Source organism: Galleria mellonella, unplaced genomic scaffold (genome assembly GCF_026898425.1).
Source record: "Galleria mellonella isolate WM207_F2 unplaced genomic scaffold, CSIRO_AGI_GalMel_v1 utg40, whole genome shotgun sequence".
Lineage (NCBI taxonomy): Eukaryota > Metazoa > Arthropoda > Insecta > Lepidoptera > Pyralidae > Galleria > Galleria mellonella.
Genome location: NW_026442094.1, coordinates 5,198,882 through 5,222,505, shown reverse-complemented (window position 1 = coordinate 5,222,505; position 23,624 = coordinate 5,198,882). Strand labels below are relative to the sequence as shown.

The window sequence follows — 23,624 nt, the reverse complement described above, 5'->3', positions numbered from 1 at the left end:
GACAGACAGTATGAATTTCTGAAAAATATTGTTTTGGTATTTAGTGATCTTATTAAAACTCCTAATATTATTTTTTCTTGAATATTTTTTATGTACATAAATAATCTATTATATTATATTAGAACATAACATAATATGATTCAAGCGAGTAAATTCTATTTGAGAATGTATAGATATTTGTTACACAATTATGCTTAAACAACTGAACGAATTTGATTGGAAGTCATTATAAAAGTGCATTGTATATTATATTAACATATAGGATCCATTCTATTTTAATTTGCGTGAACAAAACCGTAGGTTATAGTTAGTATATAACATATATGTTTGAAATAATATCTTTTAAGATGATCAAATCTTTTTAATAATGTATGGAAATATTTTTTTAATTAGTATTCGAGAATCGAATTCAATATTCCATTTACAATAGAAAAAATTTGCTGCAGCAAAATAAAAATTAATAACAATGGAGGTTCAAATATTTATGATACGTACTTTTTTTTTATTATCTATTTGCGAATGAATTTCAAATAGAACTGACAAGACATTTTATTATTTGAGCAAACAAATTGCCATTTTAATAATATACAAAGTAGTTGAAATTTTAAAAATATATAATACTATATTTTTTATTTTATTTTTTGGCAAAACTGCGACGAAGGTCACGTGTCTAATGAAAAAAAGAACATATGGTTGACATATGTCAACCTATGTTAGTGACACTGAAGATTTTCGAGGACCCGAAGGTTCCGTATTTCATCACTCAAAAATTGGCATGTACACGCATGCGTAAGAGTTTGTGCAACGTCCCCACCTGTATCCACTTCCACTAGGCGCCAGTGCGATGCCTCCAGTACACTTCTTGCCACGATGGTCGCAGCACGTACGCTCTCGCTTCTTTTAGCCGCTTCGGTCGCTGTTTCGCTCGTGAGCGGCGCGGTGCCTAACCATGTGCGCGTGCGCAGACAACTTGCGGATGATAACTCCTTGCAGCCAATTGATGTAAGTCTTCTATTTGTTCTTCGTTTTAGTATTACACTGTTAAATGTATGGGGTTTTATGTTTAAATTTTAACTTCATAGACAACAGCGATTTTTTACTTGTTTTATAACTTTTTATTGTTTAAAGCGCTTCAATATCTTTATGAATTGCTAGATTAATATTATCCTATATATTTAATAGTGAAATATGCCCCTACACTTCTTGATTGTAATTACATTGACACAGATGTTATGTTTGTAACATAAAAATATTCATAACAATTGACTATCTAATTTCACTCCAATCAAGATGTACTTAAGGTTTAATTATTAATAATATATAAGTATATGAATATGTATTAAGTAATTGTGTAATGGACACGCAAGAATCGCTTGCCCTTCACAGGTTTTGTAATCAACTATCATGGATGTTATCATGTAGTCAATGTCACAAGAAATTTTGGATGTTAAAAAATAAATAAATTAGATGTCATGCAATGTGAACTTGACCTTGACATTATAATAGTATAACACGAAAAGTTATCAGTTCTCTTATAAAAATATTAAAAATTACGTCATTAATGAAGAATTGTAAATTTTTGTCAAGTTAATTGCATTGTGCGTTAACATTCCACTTCGTAGTAAACTCTCTTAATGACTATTGACTATATGATGACGTCACTAATCCGTCATTAACCAATGACATTTACATTACCTTAAATGGAATTATTAGAATTATTACAAACCGTCCGCAAACTTCATTCGACTTTCCTTCAATAATATGTTGCGTAACGCGCGCTGCGCTCGCAAAACGTCAATTACTCGTTTTAGTTTGCAGTCGGATAAGCCGGTGTTATGTAATAATATAATTCTATTAACGGTACTTTCAATGCAGCTTATGTCTAGCTCAAACTAACTTAGTAATTTAGTCAAGGTTTTTACAGCTTAAATAGAATGTTAGTGCTTAAAATACATGAATCGACTCGTTTACAGTTAGATACGAGAACTTTATAATGATTATAATAATTTTTTAACTGATAAATTTTTTATATAAATGATTTTTATATATGATAAAAACTTTACAAAACTTGTGTAAGATGAAATAATTATAAAATTAATTAAACCATAATTGTTACAAAGAATAAGAACATAACTGATTTTGTTAAGGGAAAATAGTAAATTTAAATTTAAACATATCAAAACAGTAAAAAAATATTGGTATTTTTTTTTTAAATATGGGTGAAAATGGAATGGCCTGCGCTAACGGGATACGCTGGCGGAGTACCAGTGAAGGGTGATAGATGAGAATGAAAACAGGCCAGTTAGCCCATCATGATGAATTCATCAGGAATTAACCATGATAGTTTCCAGGGAGAACCGCGAGGAGGTCGACCTGGTTGGGTATATTGCTAGCAATGGGATTCTCAGTCTCCATTACTAACAATCCCTTTCCCCCCAAAATACTGGTATTATCTAAATATGATAAAAAATCCCATCATATCAGCCATTAACTGCCCACTGCTCAACATAGACCTCCACAATAAGGGAGTTTTGTTAGTAATTTCCACGCTTAGTGTACAGGCTAACAACCGCAGTAGACTGGAGATATTTCAGCAGGATTGCTGATGTCCCTCCTTCAACCACTAAGTTCCCTTAGTCGTCCTTTTACGATACTCACGAAATTGGGAGATATGGCGTTCTATGCCGGGACCACACTGCAAAAGAGTCTCGTTACCTTGATCATTTATGATGTTAGTACTTATTCCTATCATTATCCCATTAACTTTTCTTATGACATCATTTTTAATTCCTATTGTTCATATAATTTTAAATACAAATTTTATAGCTGTTAACAAAACTGCCTTTCAATTATGGTATGTTCGATTTGTTATCATTAAATATTTCATAATGATACTTATGGAATTACTAATTATAATAATATAAAAAGTTCCAATATCATTAAAAAATTTCATAATTAATCGATGAAATTTGTAATTTATTGGATATTTGACACTTTATGCAGTAGGCATATAACTAAATAGTTACCTCGACTCAAAACTGGATATTACTTATACAAACATTTGATTAAATACTAAGATTTTAGAATGCGCTAGACACATGATCTTCTACGATGCATATAATGCCTAAATATCTCTCTCTCTCTCTCTCTCTCTCTCTCTATCTCTTTCATAATATACATTTATTAATTATAAGGTTTAATAATTATCATTTTTATCGGATCATTGTCGAACTTAAGGTTTAAAATGATAAATGACTTACTTGGGTAAAAATACAAAAGTATAGTTTTGGAATAACCTAGAGAGATAATTTATCGTTTTTTTTCGTACAACTCATAGTTGTATATATGATCCCATAAATATGATAATATATTGAATCCTTCATTGATAAATATTAAATAGCATTGTGCGTTCATTACGCATTGGTCAAATCTCAAAATTGGATATTTGTTTCTATTTATATCGCAAGTATGAATTGTCAAAACTTGTTAGGTATATTTAAAATATTTCTATAAAAGTTTGCCGTTTATTATATTTGATATATAGATTTATATTTACAAAATGAATTGTGAAATTTGACTAATGCGAACAAGGATTATTGTTATGTTATAAAACGATGGACATTGATATAATATTATAATTATCTTTATAGATTAATAATATTTAATAAATCATATTAGAAAACAAAAAACGAGATTACATAAATATAAAAAAAAATTAGTCCAAAAAAATCATACCAGGAAAAGAAATAAATACATAATATATACATAAAACTATATTAGGTATTCTAGATTTTATCTCTTTTTCATCTTACGAATGACATACAAAAATAATATTTTATATGGACATAGAAACGTCTTATTTTTGTTACATAACGACTAACAGTGTCGTTCACCGTGCATCAAGTCGCAATATTTATTTAAATGTCAGAAGAACAGTTTCCTCTTTAAGCATTTAAATAATCCACTATGATGTAAGATTACTGTTAATTGAATTGATAACAACAATATTTTGCTCCCGTAAAACGATTTTAATTATAAACACATATACTGATTAACGTCGAAATGTTCTCTAGTAATATGAATGTAAAAATATTCGAATTTAGAATGCGGAATCGTGTGGTGATAAATAGAATTTCTTTAGTTTAGCAACAAACAGTTTTTTGTTCTTCGTGTAAAAATGACAGCTTCCATCATCACAGAATTAATAAGAAAACAAAATCGAAGTAAACTATCGATTGTTTAGGAAATTTTGAACTACAGTTTAGAATTGGCGACATAATCTCACGTCACAGTCAGATGAAGTAAAAAAAGATAAAAATACACGAGAACGCTACTTACGCACAAGTTACGCGCGTAATAATTGACGTTAAAAAAACAAATCGTGTTATTTCGGTGCCGATTTCGTGATTCCGTTAAATCGACTTTAACACAATATCTTTAGGATTGAATATTAATTGTCAAATTATATCAATGTTCATTGAGTCCTTGTTATATGTAATATTTCAGCCTTTCTCAGTTGGCCTCGCATCGAGCCTCTTACCTTCCGCTATCGCCTCATGCATACACATACATACACACTTATATTACATGTATTACTTGACGTGAGTGATTATATAAAAAATATTATTGAAATATACATGCATTATGTATAATGAACCATATGTTAATAACTTTAGGATGCAAAATTGAATAAGAATCTTCTTTATAAAAAACAAACATATTTAAGCCCTTAAAAAGTCTTTACTTTTTCATCATCATTTAATTAGGTATTAAATGAAATATTAATACTACATTTAAATTTATTCAACATTTCATTTTGGAATATGATTTAACTTATAAACATATCTATAATGCAAATATAAAACATTATTCCTTTTTAGAAATATAACAGCTGATTTAAATCATCTAGTATTATTAATTAATTAACAGTAATAACGTACCATAATACAAAAATATTAAAATAAATTTTTCGTGTAATAATTTTTGTCATCATAGTCGATGTAATATTTATTTATTTATTCATTAGTACATATATGTGTACATGGCGGACTTAATGCTAAAAGCATTCTCTCCCAGTCAACCATAGGGAAGTAATACGTTGTAATATGTTTTGATGCTCTATATCTTCTCGATCCCCAGCCATTTTCGCACTCACTGGCCATATCATGTCTATAGGCGACGGCTACCACTTTCCATCAGGTGGGCCGTCAGCTTGTTTGCCATTCTAAGTTGTATAAAAAAAAAAAAAAAAAAAAAAAAAAAAAATCAAAGACGATAATCCATGAATGGATATCTTTTTAGGTCTTCTTCTACTCTTATACCTATATTTTTCATTAAAACATATATTTATACAAGTGTATTTTCTAATTTGTGTAATATACCCTTAAACTAATTAACAGAATGTAAAAAAAATTACAAGAGTTCTCTCTGTCCCTTTAAAAGTAATCTTACACGAATATCGTTAGATAAATAGATAAATTGTTGGTTGCAACAATGCAATGATTTAACTGTATCAGCGGGTAACTACAGTCATTACATAATGATTTAGAATGGACGATAAACGTGGCTTGTACGTGAGAAATATGTCTGTGCACTCTAATAAATAGGATGAGAATATATCAATTTCTACTGTACAATAGATTGTATTAATTTACTTAATATGTATCAAATTTGTATTTTAATGAGTTATTTCAGTATTATGTAAAATAATACCATAGATTATTACTATTACGCAGTTGAAGCTACATTAAACAAGTGTATATCGGTGATTAATAAAAACGGCAAACACTGTAGATCAGAGAGGTCGCAATGTACAAGTTCTTCTGGCTGACAAAATTCATTACATAATAAAAAATAATACATTGAACAAACTAGTCAGTCTAGGAGTACATCACAGATAATTACATACTAATATTGTAATGTGGAAATATTTAATTATAATAATAATAATAATAAATAGATTTACTTATTTTGTCTACACAATTCATCACTGTGAAATACAATGAGACATGCTTATATTAAAGTAATCAAATTATAAATATAATTGTGAGAGACTGGTGCTTGAGATAGGTATGAGAATACCTGTATTACAGGTCACCAGGGCCTCACTCCGCAGGATTACTTACTAAGTACTTGTAATATAATAAGTGAATTCAATGTAATAAATATAATTTATAGGAAGAGATAATTAATTTTAATTTTATCTGGGAGTTGTGTGCGTGCGTGGGTGTGTGTGCGTGCGCGCGCGCATGCATTTGTGTGTGTGCGTGTATGTGTCTGTAGGTGCATGTGTATCTCTCGCTATGTGTCTTTGTGTTTGTACGCATTATTTGTTTGTAATGGATAAACTCATAAACTATTGAACCGATTTTAATTATTCTTTCACCTACAGAAAGCTATATTACCAGTAAATAAAGTGGGCTATATATTATTTTCGAAATAATAAGAGAATCTAACAAGACTTTCAGTATATGAAAATATATGAATAAACGCCCAGAAATATTAATAATATATAAGTATATACTTTGTATATGAGTATATACGCTGGAGAATCAAATGAAATATGAGTATTAATGTAATATCTACAATGTAAAAAATAAACTTGTTTGAATGTCAATCGACCAAATAGCTGGAAAAAACGACAATTGAGAAACACATTTTTTAGAATAACACCTTCGCATATGCAAACTCAATATATTGAGACCCCCAATATACATACGAATTAAATTTCAACAAAATTAAGGAACCATCGTAAAATTAAATACAATTAAAAAAAACTAGTTACAAGAACCATTAAACACATATATCAAGAAAATTATTCGAATTGAGGATCGTCTCCTTCTAATAATGAGAATTGATTGAATCAAGGACCACCTTTTTTGATGTCGGTTAAGTATAACAAGCATTACTGTGTAACTGGTTACGACAGCGCTATACAACTACCCTTTTGCCCGAGTTCCCAGTACACTCGTTTCTAATTCATTGTGCAACATATTCGCGATCAATCGCAATAGAATCTCTTTTTGTAGAACAAACGCAAATTCTAGACTCCATCTATCTACACTATTGTATCTATGTATTTTCATAGTTCTTTACTTTTTTATGGTATATAGAATAACAAAAAAGTAGACTGCCCATAACATAAAATACACTGTGATGCTCATGGTACCCCTCATGCGTTACAATTTTTTTTATACCACTGAGGTGACAAACAAGCATACGGCCCACCTGATGGTAAGCGGTTACCGTAGCAATCTCCGAGACCTTTGGTGTTATGACTTCGTAGTTCTTCTTTTCCGCATCGAGAAGGAAATTAACACATAGAAAAACGTGATTTTTTTATGCAATATAAAATGACAAATAAAGTGACTGTATGCTTGATAAAAAGTGGTTCAATGCATAAAAATGGAATAGTCACTCTGTGCTATCGCAATATGGTGGTGAGGAGCTGGTAAATGATAACTAAATGATGAATGAAAGCAAGTCAATTAACTCCTCTTAATTAACTTCTCTTAATTAAACATACAGGACAAACTTAATGCTAAAAGCATTCTCTCCCAGTCAACCATAGGTAAGTGTCAGGATACTCGAACGCGGTACTAGTAATAATTGATATACATACATACTAAAATTCACATATATAAACAAATAAATATATATAAATAACAAATATACTTACATATATGTGACATATATTATACACGAAGATGGCAATTACAGATGAAGTATAAAATTGAGCATAAACGTTTTTTTAAAGACTGTTCATGTCTATAGGCGACGGTTTCCACTTTCCATCAGGTGAGCCGTTTGCTTTGTATACTATTCAAAGTTGCATAAAAAAGGCATCTTTTGTATTTTGCCTTTTTTTCATCCATAGTCTCTTTTTAATGTAATACATTATTGTATGATATATTCACGAATTACAAATCAATTTTGATAATTTCTTTAACAACTACTTCGTCATAATAATTTAGTCAACAGTTTGCTCAAGAATTTAGCTGTAAAACGGGAAAAACTTAACATTAACTTATTTAGAGTAAGTTTAATTTACAGCAAAAAAAAAAACTCATTGGAATTTAACACATTAGGTCAGAATCGTGCGAATTTAAACACCGCTAATGTGAGCATAGTTTTTAATTGCGGAATTGTAACACCAATGAAAAAACTAATTGAATAGATTTCATAGTCATTTCCTTTATCCTATGAGAACAATTTCTAGATCAATTTTAAATACATTTCGTGAGAAAAATATGCATAATCGCATTTCCTGTATGGGAATTAAGAAACGTGAGACAAATCAAACCGGTTTTTATAATTTGAATAACAAAAGAAATTGTTTCTACATTGAGCACAGTTTACTCGCATCCCAATATTTCACCATCATCATCATATGAGCCCTTAATTGTCCACTGCTGAGCATAAGCCTTCCCCTTGGGAGTTTTGCCAATAGTTTCTACACTTGGCAGGCGGGTTAGCAACCGCGGTCAGGCTTTAGACATGCTTTAAGAAGGACGCTACTGCCCATCACTCGCCGTTCCTTAGTCGTCTTTTACGACCCCAATATTTATTAGAATTGATTATGTAAATCATTCGATCGATTCAAGTTCCTAGAATCTTATGATGTGTCTGTTTGTTTTAATCTTTCAGCTTTGATGCTCTCTTTTTCATTACATCCGCTTTCAACTTAGATTTCTCAATCATATTACTAAATTTTTTCAATTTATTTCTCACTTAGATTATGTGATGAAGAGAATATTAAAAAAAAAAGTATTAATTATGTGAATGACTACAAGGATAGAGGAAGGCCTAAAAATTATGGACGAACTGTATAATAGATAATAAATCTAGAGTGGGAGTAAATATAATTGAACAGGTAAATATAGAATACCGAATCCAAATAACTGAGATTACTCCTTTCAAATAATTTTCCAAATCGGTTTAGAACTGACGGAGTTATGAGGTAGCAAACAAAAAGTAAATAAAATACAACTGATTTGAGAACCTTCTTCTTTTTGAAATCAGGTGAAAATGATGATTATTTCTCACTTTGTTTTTGTAAATAAATATTAGCTAATACATTATTACATACAGATTATGTACTACGTATTTACGTAAGGCGCTGTCCTTCGGAGTCATTCTGTTGCATTATGGTAATTATGCCATTCATATTAGGTTTTATTTTAATGGGTTTTAATTTATTAGTACCAGATCAAACTGGTTTTCTAGTGCTCTAAATTCTACCGGCCTTGATGTCAATGTACTGTAATTTAGAATTAGCCTTCTCGCCTCCTACATTGTGGTTTAATAATATTTCATATACCATATATAGATAAACGTACCTAAACACTGAACGCTAATCACAAGGATTAGTCTAATATTATTTATTGAATGTCGTTTACTTTCTATTTTACCGTTAATTTTTATATAAGGACATGTCAGTTCCCTTATAACATAACCTTAATAAATTTACATAATATATTGTAAGGAACTGTTTACATAGGAATACTGTAATTCAAGATTTTGACATTTTTTTATTTGTATCAGCCGTTAACTGTCCATTGCTGAATAAAGCCTCCCCCTTAAAATCCCTGGATTTTGGAAGTCGCTTGACAGATGGATTAGCAACCATAGTTAGGCTTTAGTAATGTTTTAAGAGGGATGCTGTTGCCCATCGCTCTACCATTAAGTTCCCTTAGTCGCCTCTTTTTTATAGTACTAACAAATTGACAACCTTGTTGATGGTAAGTTACCATCTCTTATAGACATAAATAGCACCATGGATAGAACACAATACATTGTGATGCTTATAGTACTCCTAATGCATTGTCATTCCTAAAGACTATGGTGTGCAGCCTCCTTAACCTTTAATTTCACTGTCATATCTCACCCTTCAATTGCAAACACAGCCATGCAAGCAAAACTTTACTGCAGAAACAAATATCCTATCTGTCAGATACCTGTGCAAACGATTTTTGTATAAAATCTCCTTTTGGTAATTTTTTATAATTGCAGTCCTATCATAATTAATCTTAAAAACAAATCCTTTACAATATTTTTTACATAAATATATTTCTAAATCAAAGCTTGTCTCTCTGATTTAAATTTATTTACATTCTGTTAATAATAGGTATATATTAGACGTCATTTCTGTAATTACAAATAGTGCAATTAAGATAAATACCTTTTTAAAGTTGTTTATTGTTTTGAAGATAATACGGTGAATGTATGTTACATTAACCGCTCGTAGTGAACAAACAACTTAACATATTTTGATGAATGGGGTTAATAGACAGAGATAAAGAATGAAACCAATGGTTAATAGTATTATATTAGTAGTGTGGCTTGTCAAAATGACCACACCCTACTAATTGGTAAGCGAAGAATGTATATACATATATTCTTTATTGCACTAAAACTTACAGTAATAATAACAAACTAGGAATAAAGTAGAACAAAAGCAAATTTTCCTCTAAAAGAGCTTTCTTCAAATGGACTTTGTATGAACTTCCAATGAAGACTGTGGCATAGGAAGTAGTGAGAATATAACATAACCAGAGGGAGACTGTACAAAAGTCGTTTGCTTGGGCACTTCTGTATTATTCGTGTTTCTACAGTGAAGCAGTTGTGTTTGCATGGCTATGTTTCGGTTGAAAGGGTGGGCTATGATTATGAATTTAGAGGGTATGGAGGAATAACATCTGAATCCTCAGGAATGGCAACGCATGGGGGATATCATGGGCGTAGGGAGTATTGTTATATATAGGGGATATGTTATATATATTGGTACATATAGGGGATATTATTGGCGATACAGTATAGTCTGTTATGTCCATGGTACTGCTCATATCTATAGGCGACAGTTACTACATTGCATCAGGTGGGCAGTCAGCTTGTTTGCCATTCTAAGTTGCATAAAAAAGTCTCAATTCCAATATTGCTCTATTAGAATTTATTACAAGATGAACCCCGCTGTTATATGTTTTATTTTGATATATTATTAAGAAGTTGTACATTTGTATTGATTTTCCTACTTTTAAAATCTACGCCTATAAAACAACGTGTTATTACTAGTCATTATTGACAGTTTTTTTAATGGGTGATAATGGTATGGTATCGATATACAATGGCGGGGCACCAGTGATAGATGACTAATGAGGAGGAGGGGGAACAGCGTGGAGGTCGACCTGACAGGGTATATTGTTAGTAATGAGGCTATTTGACTCCATTACTATCAATCCCTTTTCCCCCTATTATTGACAGTTTTGTTAATGGACAATAATGGAATGGTTACCCCACCTATGCTACCGGTAAACGACGGTAGGGCATCAGTGAAGAGCTAGGATGAAAGCAGGTCAGTTAGCTCATCGTGCTGAGTCGCATAAATTCAGCGCGATGGTTTCTAGGAAGGACCACGTGGAGGTCGACCTGGTCAGGTATATTGCTAGCAATAGGGTCCTTAGTCTCCATAACTAACAATTCCTTCCCTTCTCCCCCTTCCTATTATTGACAGTTCATCCAACACGTCGGTGTGAGTCGTGGGTTCTCTGAATACATTATAGGACTAAGTTTCACGTGCGGTTACGTTAACGATTCGCGAGAGGTGGGCGGCCTCGACCTACCGCGCGCCGTGTGCCGCGACCGTCCGTCGGCCGCACCACCACAGCGCACAGCTGCATGCACACGTCCCCCTCCCGGAGACACAGTATATTTATTTATTTACTAATTTTCATCCGAAACGCCGTGCGCGCAAGTGTGAAGTAGTCTTCGTCCTAAATAGTACGTGTATAGCAAATTTTATGACAATTGACTCTTTGTTACCAACTGGCACATCAATTAATTGTTTTTTTTTTTTTAATGAATGATAATGGAATGGTAATCCCCGTTTGCGCTTACGGGGCACCAGTGAAAGATGATACGTGAGATGAAAAGGCAGGCCACTTAGCCCATCGTAATGGGCCTCCTGATCAGAAATTCAGATGGTTTCCAGGGGGGATCACGTGGAGGTCGACCTGACAGGATATATTGCTAGCTATGGGACCGGTAGTCCGCATTACTAATAATCCCTTTACCCTCAATCAACTGTTAGCCAAGCTCTTAAAATAAAAATAAAAAACAAACAACAAAAAACATTTTTACAATTACAATATTAGAAAGAACTAGTCTTTACCCGCGACTTTGTTTGACCAAGATATATTGACAAAAAGGATATAAAATAGAATAATAAAGATCCTATATCCTTCACCATATGTGTATACCAAAATTCATGACGATTGATTGTGTTTCACAAAATAAACTGACTTCAATTCAAATTTAAACCAGTTATTCTAATATTTAAACTGCTGAATCGATTTTAATAAAACATCTATCGGACCAATCTGTAAGTATATCCTTTCATATAAAAAAAAGCATTTTCCAAATTGTTTTATAACCGATAAAGTTATGAGGTAACAAACACAAAAAAATACAACAAAGAAAGAGGTTCTTACCTTTTTCTTTTTAAAGTTGTTTAAATATACTAAAAAAACTATATTTTAAGGTAACTTTTTGTATGTAAATTACATCACATCACATTTAGTATATTATTTATTTATATGTAAATTTTATGTATATTAAAAGCACTATTTTATTTACAGTTATGAGTTACATTATATCTTATCTAGGTACGTATTGCATGTATCTATATGCAATAGGTAATAATGTACAATTATTATATACTTTCATTCCGTTATTATTAAATATATTATTAACTAACTTATTTATATATGCATAAACATGTAAATTAGACTATTTATTAAACAATTTCCAAAAGGAGTTTCATATTTCGTCTATACTTATTAATTGTTTAGTTTACCTGCAACTTAGCCCGTGTGACAGGAATATGTTTACTAATTAAAAAGTTGTCAATAATCATCTCTATCTCATATAGTATATGTTATACATTATATTTACCAGAGGGAGACTTTGTGCAAAAGTCGTTTGCTTGGGTACCTCTGTCCCATTCGTGTTTCAACCGTGAAGCAGTTGTGTATGGCTATGTTTCGGTTTGAAGGGTGGGATATGGCGTGAATTTACAGGGTACAGAGGAATAACACCTGAGTCCTCAGGAATGGCAACGCATGGGGGGTATTATGGGCGAAACAGTATACTCAGTTAACTCAGTCAACAAAAATAAAACGACTTCAATATTGGCAAAACCAGTTTTTTTGGATTTACAAACTACAGAAACTCCTGTGGACATAACCCAGAACATTCAGACCCGAGTAAATTCAGAAAAGTACGTTTCCTAATTTTTCTTGCCCGAAAATCGAATCCGGGACTTCAGTACGCGGATCAATATGGTTATCGCTGTGCACAGAGGTATAACCTTTCATAAAGTGAAGAATCGAAAGTCAATGACCGCAAACACCGCCAAATTACAGATTACTTAATAGTTACTTAATCCTGACTAGAGTGTAGTGAAATCATATGTCCAAATGTACAATAAAAAATAAATAAAATAAAAATTTTAGACGCCCAGTTACATTTTATATGATTTGCAAAATCTTAATCTCGTCTGTATCTTTTTGTGTATATCTTATACCACTACAGAGTTAACGCTGAATCGATTTTGATAAATCTTACTGCAATGAATATAGTTTACTGAGAGGAAAGGGATTGTTAGTAATGGAGACTAAGAATCCCATTGTTAGCAATATACCCAACCAGGTCGACCTCCTCGCGGTTCCCCCTGGAAACTATCATGGTTAATTCCAGATGAATTCATCATGATGGGCTAACTGGCCTGTTTTCATTCTCATCTATCACCCTTCACTGGTGCTCCGCCAGCGTATCCCGTTAGCGCAGGCGGGGTTACCACTCCATTTTCATCGAATAATAAAAATATAGTTTACTCCCATAATGGTTCCATAATATTTAATATTTATAACTTTTGCGATCATTGGTGTCGCCACTTTGCTTGCCTGATTCACAATCACGCTTTTTAAATTAGTTAATTTATAATAAATAAGATTTTTTTTATAGACTTTATAATAAATAAGATATTTCTGTCAATAAGGGAGTTCCCTTATTGACAGAAATATCTAATATCTCATACATCTGTTTCAGCTATTGATGACTTATATTTATGACTTTTTTACGAAATTCTTCATTTAAATTCTCACTTCTAAATTCTTACTTCAATTGCTTTGGTTCAATAGTTTTGTAGGAGGCTTTACTTTTTATAAATTGAGGAGGTTAATCCATCTATCGTGTCTACAAAATTAGTTAAAGTTATTGAAAACTTAAATATTTATTATTTCTTTTTCTTTTAATTTTCTATACCACTGAGGTGGTAAACAAGCATACGGCCCACCTGATGGTACCCAACGGTATAATGCGCGCGTTGCCGACCCTGAAGAAACTTCTTTAACCCCCTTTTCAAGAATCCCATGCTGTAGTCTCTTGGGAAAATCTTGGCAGGGAGCTTATTCCATAACCTGAGTGTTCGTGGGAGAAAACACATTTTATTGTAAGATGTACGAACATTAGGCTAAGATTATGTTACAAACAAATTAGGCCATTGTAGCCTATAATAATAAAGATTATTAATATCATTATTAAAATGCAATGCAGATAAAGCTACTGATTGTTTTCCATGGAAAAAAACCTCTATTTAAATTAATTTATAACACGAGTTGTTTAAAACTCACCCATAATAAGCATTCGCCTGTGTTGTTTGTTGCGCAAATACAGAGGTCGCTTTCGACACCTCACCTAAACCTCACTTGCACAAGTTATTCGTCGTACATCACTACTTTGATCCAGTGCCGGCTCTAGGGGTGAATGTATGCAATTTATCATTATTATTTCAGCCGATAACTGTCCACTGCTGGACATAAGCCTTCCCCATGAGAGGAGTTCTGCCAGTAGTTACCACGCTTGGCAGGCAAGTTGGCAACCTCAGTTAGGCTTTTGGAGATGTTTTAAGACGTGCTGCCTATCCCTTGCTCTCCCTTAGTTGACTCTTATGACACCCAAGGGAAAGAAAGGGTTGGCCTATTCTATGCCGGACCACACGGCGATATAATAACAATTATAAATAATTAGTAATTTTTATGTCATTCATCCAATCCAATTTGATTGTAGAACCATATGTTGGGATCCAATATGCACAAATCGTTATGTTTTTTAATTATAAAGTCCTTCTACAGAACATGGGAACAAAGCGGAAGTGAACCCATAAAAAATATTATTAAAATCGGTTCTGAATTAACAAAAATTTCACACGGGTGGACATTTTTACATTTTAAAAAGTGACCATTAAGGCTGCATACGCGACGGAAGCTTAAAAATGGAGTAACTTCTGCCGATTTTCCAACATTTCCCTTCACTGCTCTGCTCCTATTGATCGTAGCGTGATGAAAAGTATACTATAACCTGCCCAGGAGTATGAAGAATAATTGTACCAAGTTTCGTTAAAATTTATCGAGTAGTTTTTGTTTCTATAACGAACATACAGACAGACAGATAAAATTTTTATAGATCGCATTTTTGGCATCAATATCGATCACTAATCACCCCCTGATAGTTATTTTGGAAATATATTTCATGTATATAATTAAGCTCTCTACAGATTTATTTTAAGTATAGATGTATGAAAACAAAAAATATAATCGATTTGAAACTTTCTCTTCATCCTTTTTCACACTTTATCAATAGACTAGCGAACCGATCTGGCTTCGCATGGTTAGATATAAATTTCGAAAATAATATATAGGCTGTGTTACTCACTGATAATGTAGCGTTCTATAGGTGAAAGAATGGAGGAAAGGTACGTCTGTCCCATTCGTTTTTCTACTGTGAAGCAGTTATGTTTGTATGGCTGTGTTTCGATTTAAAGGGTGGGATATGGCAGTGAATTTATAGGGTACAGAGGAGTAACACCTGAGTCTTCAGGAATGGCAACGCATGGGCGGTATCATGGGCGAAACAGTATACCCTGTTATGTCCATGGTACTGCTCATGTGTATAGGCGACGGTTGCCACTTTCCATCAGGTGAACCGTCAGCTTGTTTGCCATTCTAAGTTGCATAAAGAAAACACTGCTCTCCGCTTTCCCAACCGTCTTAGCCACCTCTTACGGTACCCACGGGAAAGGGAGGGGTGGCCCATTCTATGCCAAGACCACAAGGCAATTATACTTCTTAAATTGACACAAAAAAAAATATTAAAGTTATACTTTTATGATGACGCTGATGAAAATGATGCTAGTCTTTTTTTGTACGTGACTTAACTTAATGTTAGTATGTGCAACAAGATTTTAAACCCGATGCTGTTTCGTACGTGTTTCCTAAATACGTATATACCATATATACTCTACATCCTGTGTTGAGTATGCGTAGCGCGTTCCTTTATTGACCATACACACGTGTTTTCTTTCTAAGTTTTAAATGTAGGCTTTTTAAGTAAGGTTTACTCTTCCAAGGTGAACGTTTTGTTAATGTTTCAAGGTTAATGTAACATAATAGTTATTAACATAAATTAAATTTTCAGTTTACTTTTTCACTAAAAAAAGATGGGTAGATAAACTTTCTACCTCTATCCATATGCACAATGTATTTAGACCTAAAATATTTACTCAAATATGTATAGTGTATAATTTGAGATCTAAGATTTTAAAAGTAAACAGTAAATGTTCGTTTGTTTATAATATAAATTTTATTGATAAATAAAACGTAGTAACCAAAGGCGGACTTAATGCTAATGGTATTCTCTACCAGCAAGCCTTTGGGAAGTCAAGAGATGTCCAAAAGTGGTTAATTGTAGAAAAAATTCATAAAACGTATGCATTTATTACCCTATTCTCTTTGGCCACAACAGAATATCAGTGCTTTGCTATTTTGGGGGCGATGCAATAAATTGAGTTGTGGCCATTTTGTATTGTTATGACACACGCACAAAAAGAAAAATTGTACTTGGCTTTATGTATTTTTTTTCAAACATTTCTCTTGTCTCGCTTTTTATATCTGTTATAATTTGTGTGCTGTAAGTAATGCAAATAAATTATCTATCTATCTATCTATTTTATATGCTCCATAGAGTATATTACTAATTTTAGTATCAGAAACCAAGCTATTAGTATTTGCGTATCAAAATATTATTTCTGCTTGTGATTTATCGTATAGATGAGTTTTTACTATAGTTTAATACACATCTCAGTACATCAGTACTACATGCAGTTTATAAGCCGTTAAGGTCAAAGACTACAGTGAAAGTGATTATCGACCCGCACTATCTACTGGCTGTAATAAAATTTGAATAATATCCATTTATTTTATAACTGCACACATATAAAATTATATAATAGCGTTTTATTATTATGGACGTTGGTTTGTGTCAAGGTTAACATTAAATATTATTGTGTTACGCGTGTTAAAATAGATTAATTTGAACCTTACATTACAATGGTGTTATTCATATTTATAGCTATGCAGTAGTTTGGTATCTTGATGACAATTTAGGTATATGAAAATAAAAAAATTATAACCTTTAGATAGCAACTAATAGGCAAATATAGCATACTAGTTTTTTTGTAAAACATGTAGTTTGAAGCATATACAACTAACAAATAACACCTGAGTCCTCAGGAATGGCAACGCATGGGAGGTATCATGGGCGAAACAGTATACTAGCAGTACCATAGACACAACAGTATAACTGTTGTGTCTATGGTACTGCTCATGTCTATAGGCGACGGTTACCATTTTCCATCAGGTAGCCCGTCAGCTTGTTTGACATTCTAAGTCGCATAAAAAAAACCGAATATGTAACCATGTTTAATGTAAATAAAGAATCGGAATCTGTAATACAAAATTTATTACTTTTATATACATATTAAAAATAAAAGCGTGTCTAAAAATACAAAATAATAATTTTAATTAAAACAAAATATGTTAATATTCTTAAGAATTATCATTTCATGTAGATTGCTAGTTCCTTTTTCTTTGAACTTGGCTGGAAACTCTGTTGCGTGTCCTATATAAGGAAAATGTAATAAATAAATATCAATATTTAGATCAATAAATAATTATAATAAAGTATCATTATTACTGCTTGTTTTGTTTCCTATTAATTTGAAGTAAATACAATATGCTTTTTTTTCCACAAACACCTGTCAACACCATATTATGGTAGTGCTATAATATCATTATAGCACTTCCACCATCATCACTTTTTTACACATACTGTACATAATTGTGAAAATTTATTCTGTCACTTTTATCACTATATATCATCTACATATCAAGGTGGTCTTGTCACTAAAATTAATGAACATTCACCTTGTATCGTTGAACTCACTTGGATTTTAACGACTGCTCGAGTCTACTGAATGGTATTGCAACACGCTTAATCACACGCTTAATGCCTAGACTGTTAATTGAAGCTAGAAGTTCGTGGAATCCAAAATAAACATGCTTTAAATGCCAGTCAGGTGCTTTGAGAGTTTAAATTGTTGTATGTAGGGCAGAATAATCGAATCGATTGAGCGGTCACTCCTGATGGCCGTCTCATTCTATCTTCTATTCGTCACCAGTAATCAATACTGGTGGTCTCGTTTCATTCATTCATTCACTGCCAGAGATTTTACTATTGGCATTTTTAAGTATATTTACAAAAAAGTAGAAGGTGTTCAATATATTATTATTTTTTATGTAAACATAGGTGATAAATCACCTCAACTAATTTGAAAATTTTTTTTTGATCTGAAAGGACATACTTTCATATTGGTTTAACAGAAATTTAATCTGTAATAAATAAATAACTGTTTTGCCACGGTTGAAATCTTTTTTTTTTGTGGAAAAAACCTTCTTGTTACTTTATTTATTATAATTATTTCACACTAACGCTAGCCTGCGGCTTTGTTTGAGTGAATTAAAATAATTAATAGAATCAAATACAGCGTCTGATTTAAAAGTCTGAGAAAACCGAGATAAATTTCGTCTATGAACCATAAATTAATGTCCGACGTCGCTGCAAGCTATTACGATGTGGACTAGTGTAGTCTTGTTGGATAATAGTCATTAAATGGAGCACACAAGATTTTAGCTTACATCACAAACCGGAAAGAGTATGCGGTTGTTATGATTCGCACAAAATACACTTACCATTACTGTACCGCTATCTTAAGTGACTTCTTGAAAGTTTTAAATACCTATAATGTTTCTCTTTTATTCGTTTTCTTAAAATGTTTATTGTGAATATTAGTTTTGACCCGTGATTTCCTCTGCGTGACAAGGTTATATCAAACTTCATAATTAATAATCATAGTATTGGTACACATGCACCATTTGGGATGATATAAGACATGAAATTAGATCAATCATTATAAAATTTCGGAATTTGGAAAATTATTTTTATTTATTCTTTATTGTACAATAAAATTTTGTACAAATGGCGAGCTTAATGCCATATGGCATTCTCTACCAGCTAACCATTGGGTAAAAACAGAAAGCGTATGAAGGGCAGATGTGGTGAAAAATATGTGACAATTATAGTAACACATTAAACCAATACACAATATAAATATAATATACACATTAGAAATGCACATATAATACATAAACATTACTTTTAAAAATAACCTTTTGATGCTCTGCGTATTTAATATTTGTAAGGATTGTCTTTGGTAAAAGAAGTTGGACTACCCCATTAGGGGTTCGATCGTGAGCATACATATATTTCTTTTTTATCATAATTATTATTGATATTCCATTTTCAAAAAACAATTTAGATTGTTGAATAACCTGTCACTCATATCTAATTACTTATTTTAAACCTTCTTAGTTGAACTTATTCTGGTTCAATTTTTACCAAATATATGCAAAGTAAGATCGAGATTTACTGTTTTTTTTTTTTAATAATTTCTTGAATCAATTAAGCAGCGAGGTCAATGCTGAGTAGTTTCTGGTTTTTCACTAAAACTTGATGTATTTAATGGTCAAGAGTACAAATTCATATTACATTTAAAATAACCTAATACTGTGCTAAATAGTTGTGGTTAAAACCCGTCAAATATATACTAAGCGTATTCAATTATATTTATTTATTTATTCATTATTGTACACAAAAAATTACAACATATAATATATATAAAATAAAGATGTACAACAGGCGAGCTTAACTCTGTAAGGGTTCTCTTTCAGCAAACCCTGAGTGGAAAGGAGCATTAATTACTAGCGAGCAATATGCGTACAATAAAAGAAGGAAACATTATAGATGTTTCTATTTAAAAATAAAAATTACAATCCTATTTATTTGCTAATTGGTTAAATTTATAATTAATTTTACATTACTAGTTGAAGTATTATTCTAAATATTTATTTACAAATAACAAGAAAAAGTAATTAAAAATTTTAAAAATTATTTAAAGATAAAAAATTTCTGTGAGATCACTGCCAGCTGGTAGGGTGCCTAGGATACTTGCTGCATTTCCACGCTGAATAGCGTGGAAATGCAGCAAAAATAATAAATTAATAATTAATATTATATATTAATTATATATATTAAGCGTAAAACCACCGTGAAAAATTTAAAATATTTTATAACTATGTATTGTAACATTAGGATGGACACATAGTTTTATTCGCCTATTTCGTAAAAAAAAACCTATTATGAATAATAATAGATAAATATAGTTTTTTTTAATTTCTAAACATTACATGTAATTATGAAAAATAAATCCTATAATAGAAATACAATTTACTTTCATAAATTTACTCTCAGAACTGTTGCTATATTGGGTTTTAGTTTCTACATTACTCTATCTATATATTTTGTTGCATAGTCTTGTATTTTAGAAGCAATATCACCCTTTAATTATTGGTGGATATTGTAGTGTTATTTTCTATCTATATACAAAATTCTCAATGACTGATTAACATAGTTAAAACAGATAATTGTAAAACAACATTTTGTTTCCAAAGCAATTAGAGATACGTGTGCTCAATTGCGATATCGTGGAAAACAGCTTATATATCATTAGAATTTAATATTTTATGACATCGCCGTGTGATCACGGCATAGAATAGGCCACCTATTCCTTTCCCGTGGATATAGTAAGAGTCGACTAAGGGATGGCGATGGATAAGCAGAAACGTCCCTCATAAAACATCTCCAAAAGCTTTTTTTTTATACAACTTAGAATGGCAAACAAGCTGACAGCCCACCTGATGAAAAATGGTAACCGTCGCCTATAGACATGAGCAGTACCATGGACATAATAGAGTATACTGTTTCGCCCATGATACCCCTCATGCGTTGCCATTCCTGAGGACTCAGGTGTTATTCCTCTGTACCCAGTAAATTCACGCCATATCCCACCCTTCAAACCAAAACACAGCCCTGCAAATACAACTGCTTCACGGTTAAAACACGAATAGGACAGAGGTACCCAAGCAATCGACTTTTATACAAAGTCTCCCTCTGGTAAGTCTGCCTAACTGCGGTTGCCAACCTGCCTGCCACACGTGACAACTTCCGGCAAAATTCCCCTTATGGGGAAGGTTTATGTTCAGCAGTGGACAGTTAACGGCTGAAAATAATAATGTTATGACAAAATATATCTCCTAGCGTTCAACACAGATCTAATATAGTGGAGGAAACTGGTCTTTGCTTCTGCAAACTTGAATAACTTGGTGCCTGGTGATTGAGCAGTTTAGTGATAGTGAAGTGGTGTGGGTGAGGTGTCGGTGTGTGTAGTGTAGTGTAGTGACATGTGGATATGTGTGCAGGACTCGGAAGGCGAGCAGCAGACCAGAGACAAAAGGAAGTTCGAGGCGGTGGCACAGTCTAAGTTCGGCATCAAAAACGCCATCCTGGGCCTTGTTTTTGGAGTGAGTAACTTTTACATTAACAGGTTATATATCTATGTTATTGGTATCAAATAATCATCTTCGTCTTGTAGGGCATCAACTCACTGATCGACGCGAAGACAAGACTGGTGGACAATTTGGACAAGAAAAATATTGAAATAAACAAGCAATACGGCATTGAGACGCCACAAAACGGAGTTGGAGGTCTCGTTGGTGCCATTGGACAAGCTATCCAACCTAAGCTACAGTTGATAGGACCCAAGATCCAAACTGTGACGTCACTGCTCGGTGGTGCTTCTGGAGCGTCAAGTGGACAAGGTGGGGGCGCCAGCGGTGGTGTGGGCTCGTTCGTCAATCTTCTAACGTCTCTCGCAGGCTCGTCGTCAGGTTCTTCATCAGGCGGGGCCAATGCTGGAGGAACTGTTGAAACTGTCGACTCCTCAGAGGAGGATAGCTCGTGATCACTCAAATCCTTTAATTACACTACAGCACTCGATATCGATGTAACCTTTTCCCTTCACTATACATAAATTATGTATAAAATAAGTTTTAATTTGAGAGTGCTAGGAGTAACCGAATTACAAACTGAGACTAACATTGTTTCGAAAGGTTTACTTGCCATACTGTATTGGTATTTAATTGCATATTACATATTTCGAAACAATTATAGTCCTTATTGCAACCTTTTTGAGTATCTTTCAAAAGATTCGCCTATATTCGGTTCGCAATCATCGTTTCGGTAAGGTGGTATTAGTCATATTATAAAGTTGTCTATACACACTACGATTTAACACCCGATTGGCCAGGCCAACATGTAGGGTCAGAAGTGAGTCTCGACTGCAATTTGCAATGTCGGCTCGTCTGATTAATTAATGTACATGCCCAGTAATAGTCAACTCGACAAATCAGCCCGACTAATCGAGTATCAAATCGTGTCGTGTGTATTCTCGCTTTAAGTCTGTATTAGGATTGTTTCGTCGTATTAAGGGTGTACAATTCGACGTAAAATTTATCGATATCGAGTGTAATAGTATATTTATACATACACTCCTTTTCCTAACCTAGTTATTTCCTTACGCTGTACAGTTCATGCGGCCAATTGCACTCTCATTTTTGTATTTATATTGTAAATAGTTTTAGGTGAACGCTGGTGATATTAAACGTTTCCTTCAAATTGTTGTTTGTTTGCACTGCACCTATTATTTGGCACACTCCCACTGATTTTATCGATGCTAGTAGATTTTACACTCGTAGTGAAAGGAAACTTGATTGTCGTGATTAGGGATGTACTGACATTCGATTAGATTATCGGTAGAATTTTGGATTTTTTTTTATTAAAATTCACCTAATCACGATAACTTATTTTTGCTCCTTTCATAACTAGACTGCTGTTGAATAGTTGCTTATTTTAAATTGTTATGTTTTATTATACACCAAAATATTTGTAGATATTGCAATTTTATATTGTACACAAATTTGTACAACGACTGTCTTATTGTATATATGCATGTATTTTTAGTATATGCAATACAATATGAACATATTATTATTAAAGCTTCAAGGTAAGTATATTTATCCAATCGGCTTTATTTGGAAGCACGTATGTACATAATACTTGAAAAATTAAAAATCATGTATGGTAATAAATAGTTTGCAAAAAATAAAATAGAAATATGTCAGGGATATCAATTGGCATTTATACTCAAAATTATTTCCTTCTGTTATTGAGAAAACGAGCTAAGTTGCTCTTGACGGTCTGGAAAACAACGCAATTCC

At 32.5% G+C, this 23,624-nt stretch overlaps 1 protein-coding gene across 1 annotated transcript; it reads left to right on the top strand.

Moving 5' to 3' along the window:
• The first annotated feature begins 838 nt into the window (after positions 1–838).
• LOC113520406 (uncharacterized) lies at positions 839–23,022 on the top strand. The gene is made up of 3 exons (XM_026905733.3): positions 839–1,002; positions 21,768–21,869; positions 21,941–23,022. The coding sequence occupies exons 1-3, from the start codon at positions 871–873 to the stop codon at positions 22,307–22,309; spliced, it is 603 nt and encodes a 200-aa protein (XP_026761534.1). The 5' UTR covers positions 839–870; the 3' UTR covers positions 22,310–23,022.
• The last annotated feature ends 602 nt before the right edge of the window (positions 23,023–23,624 follow it).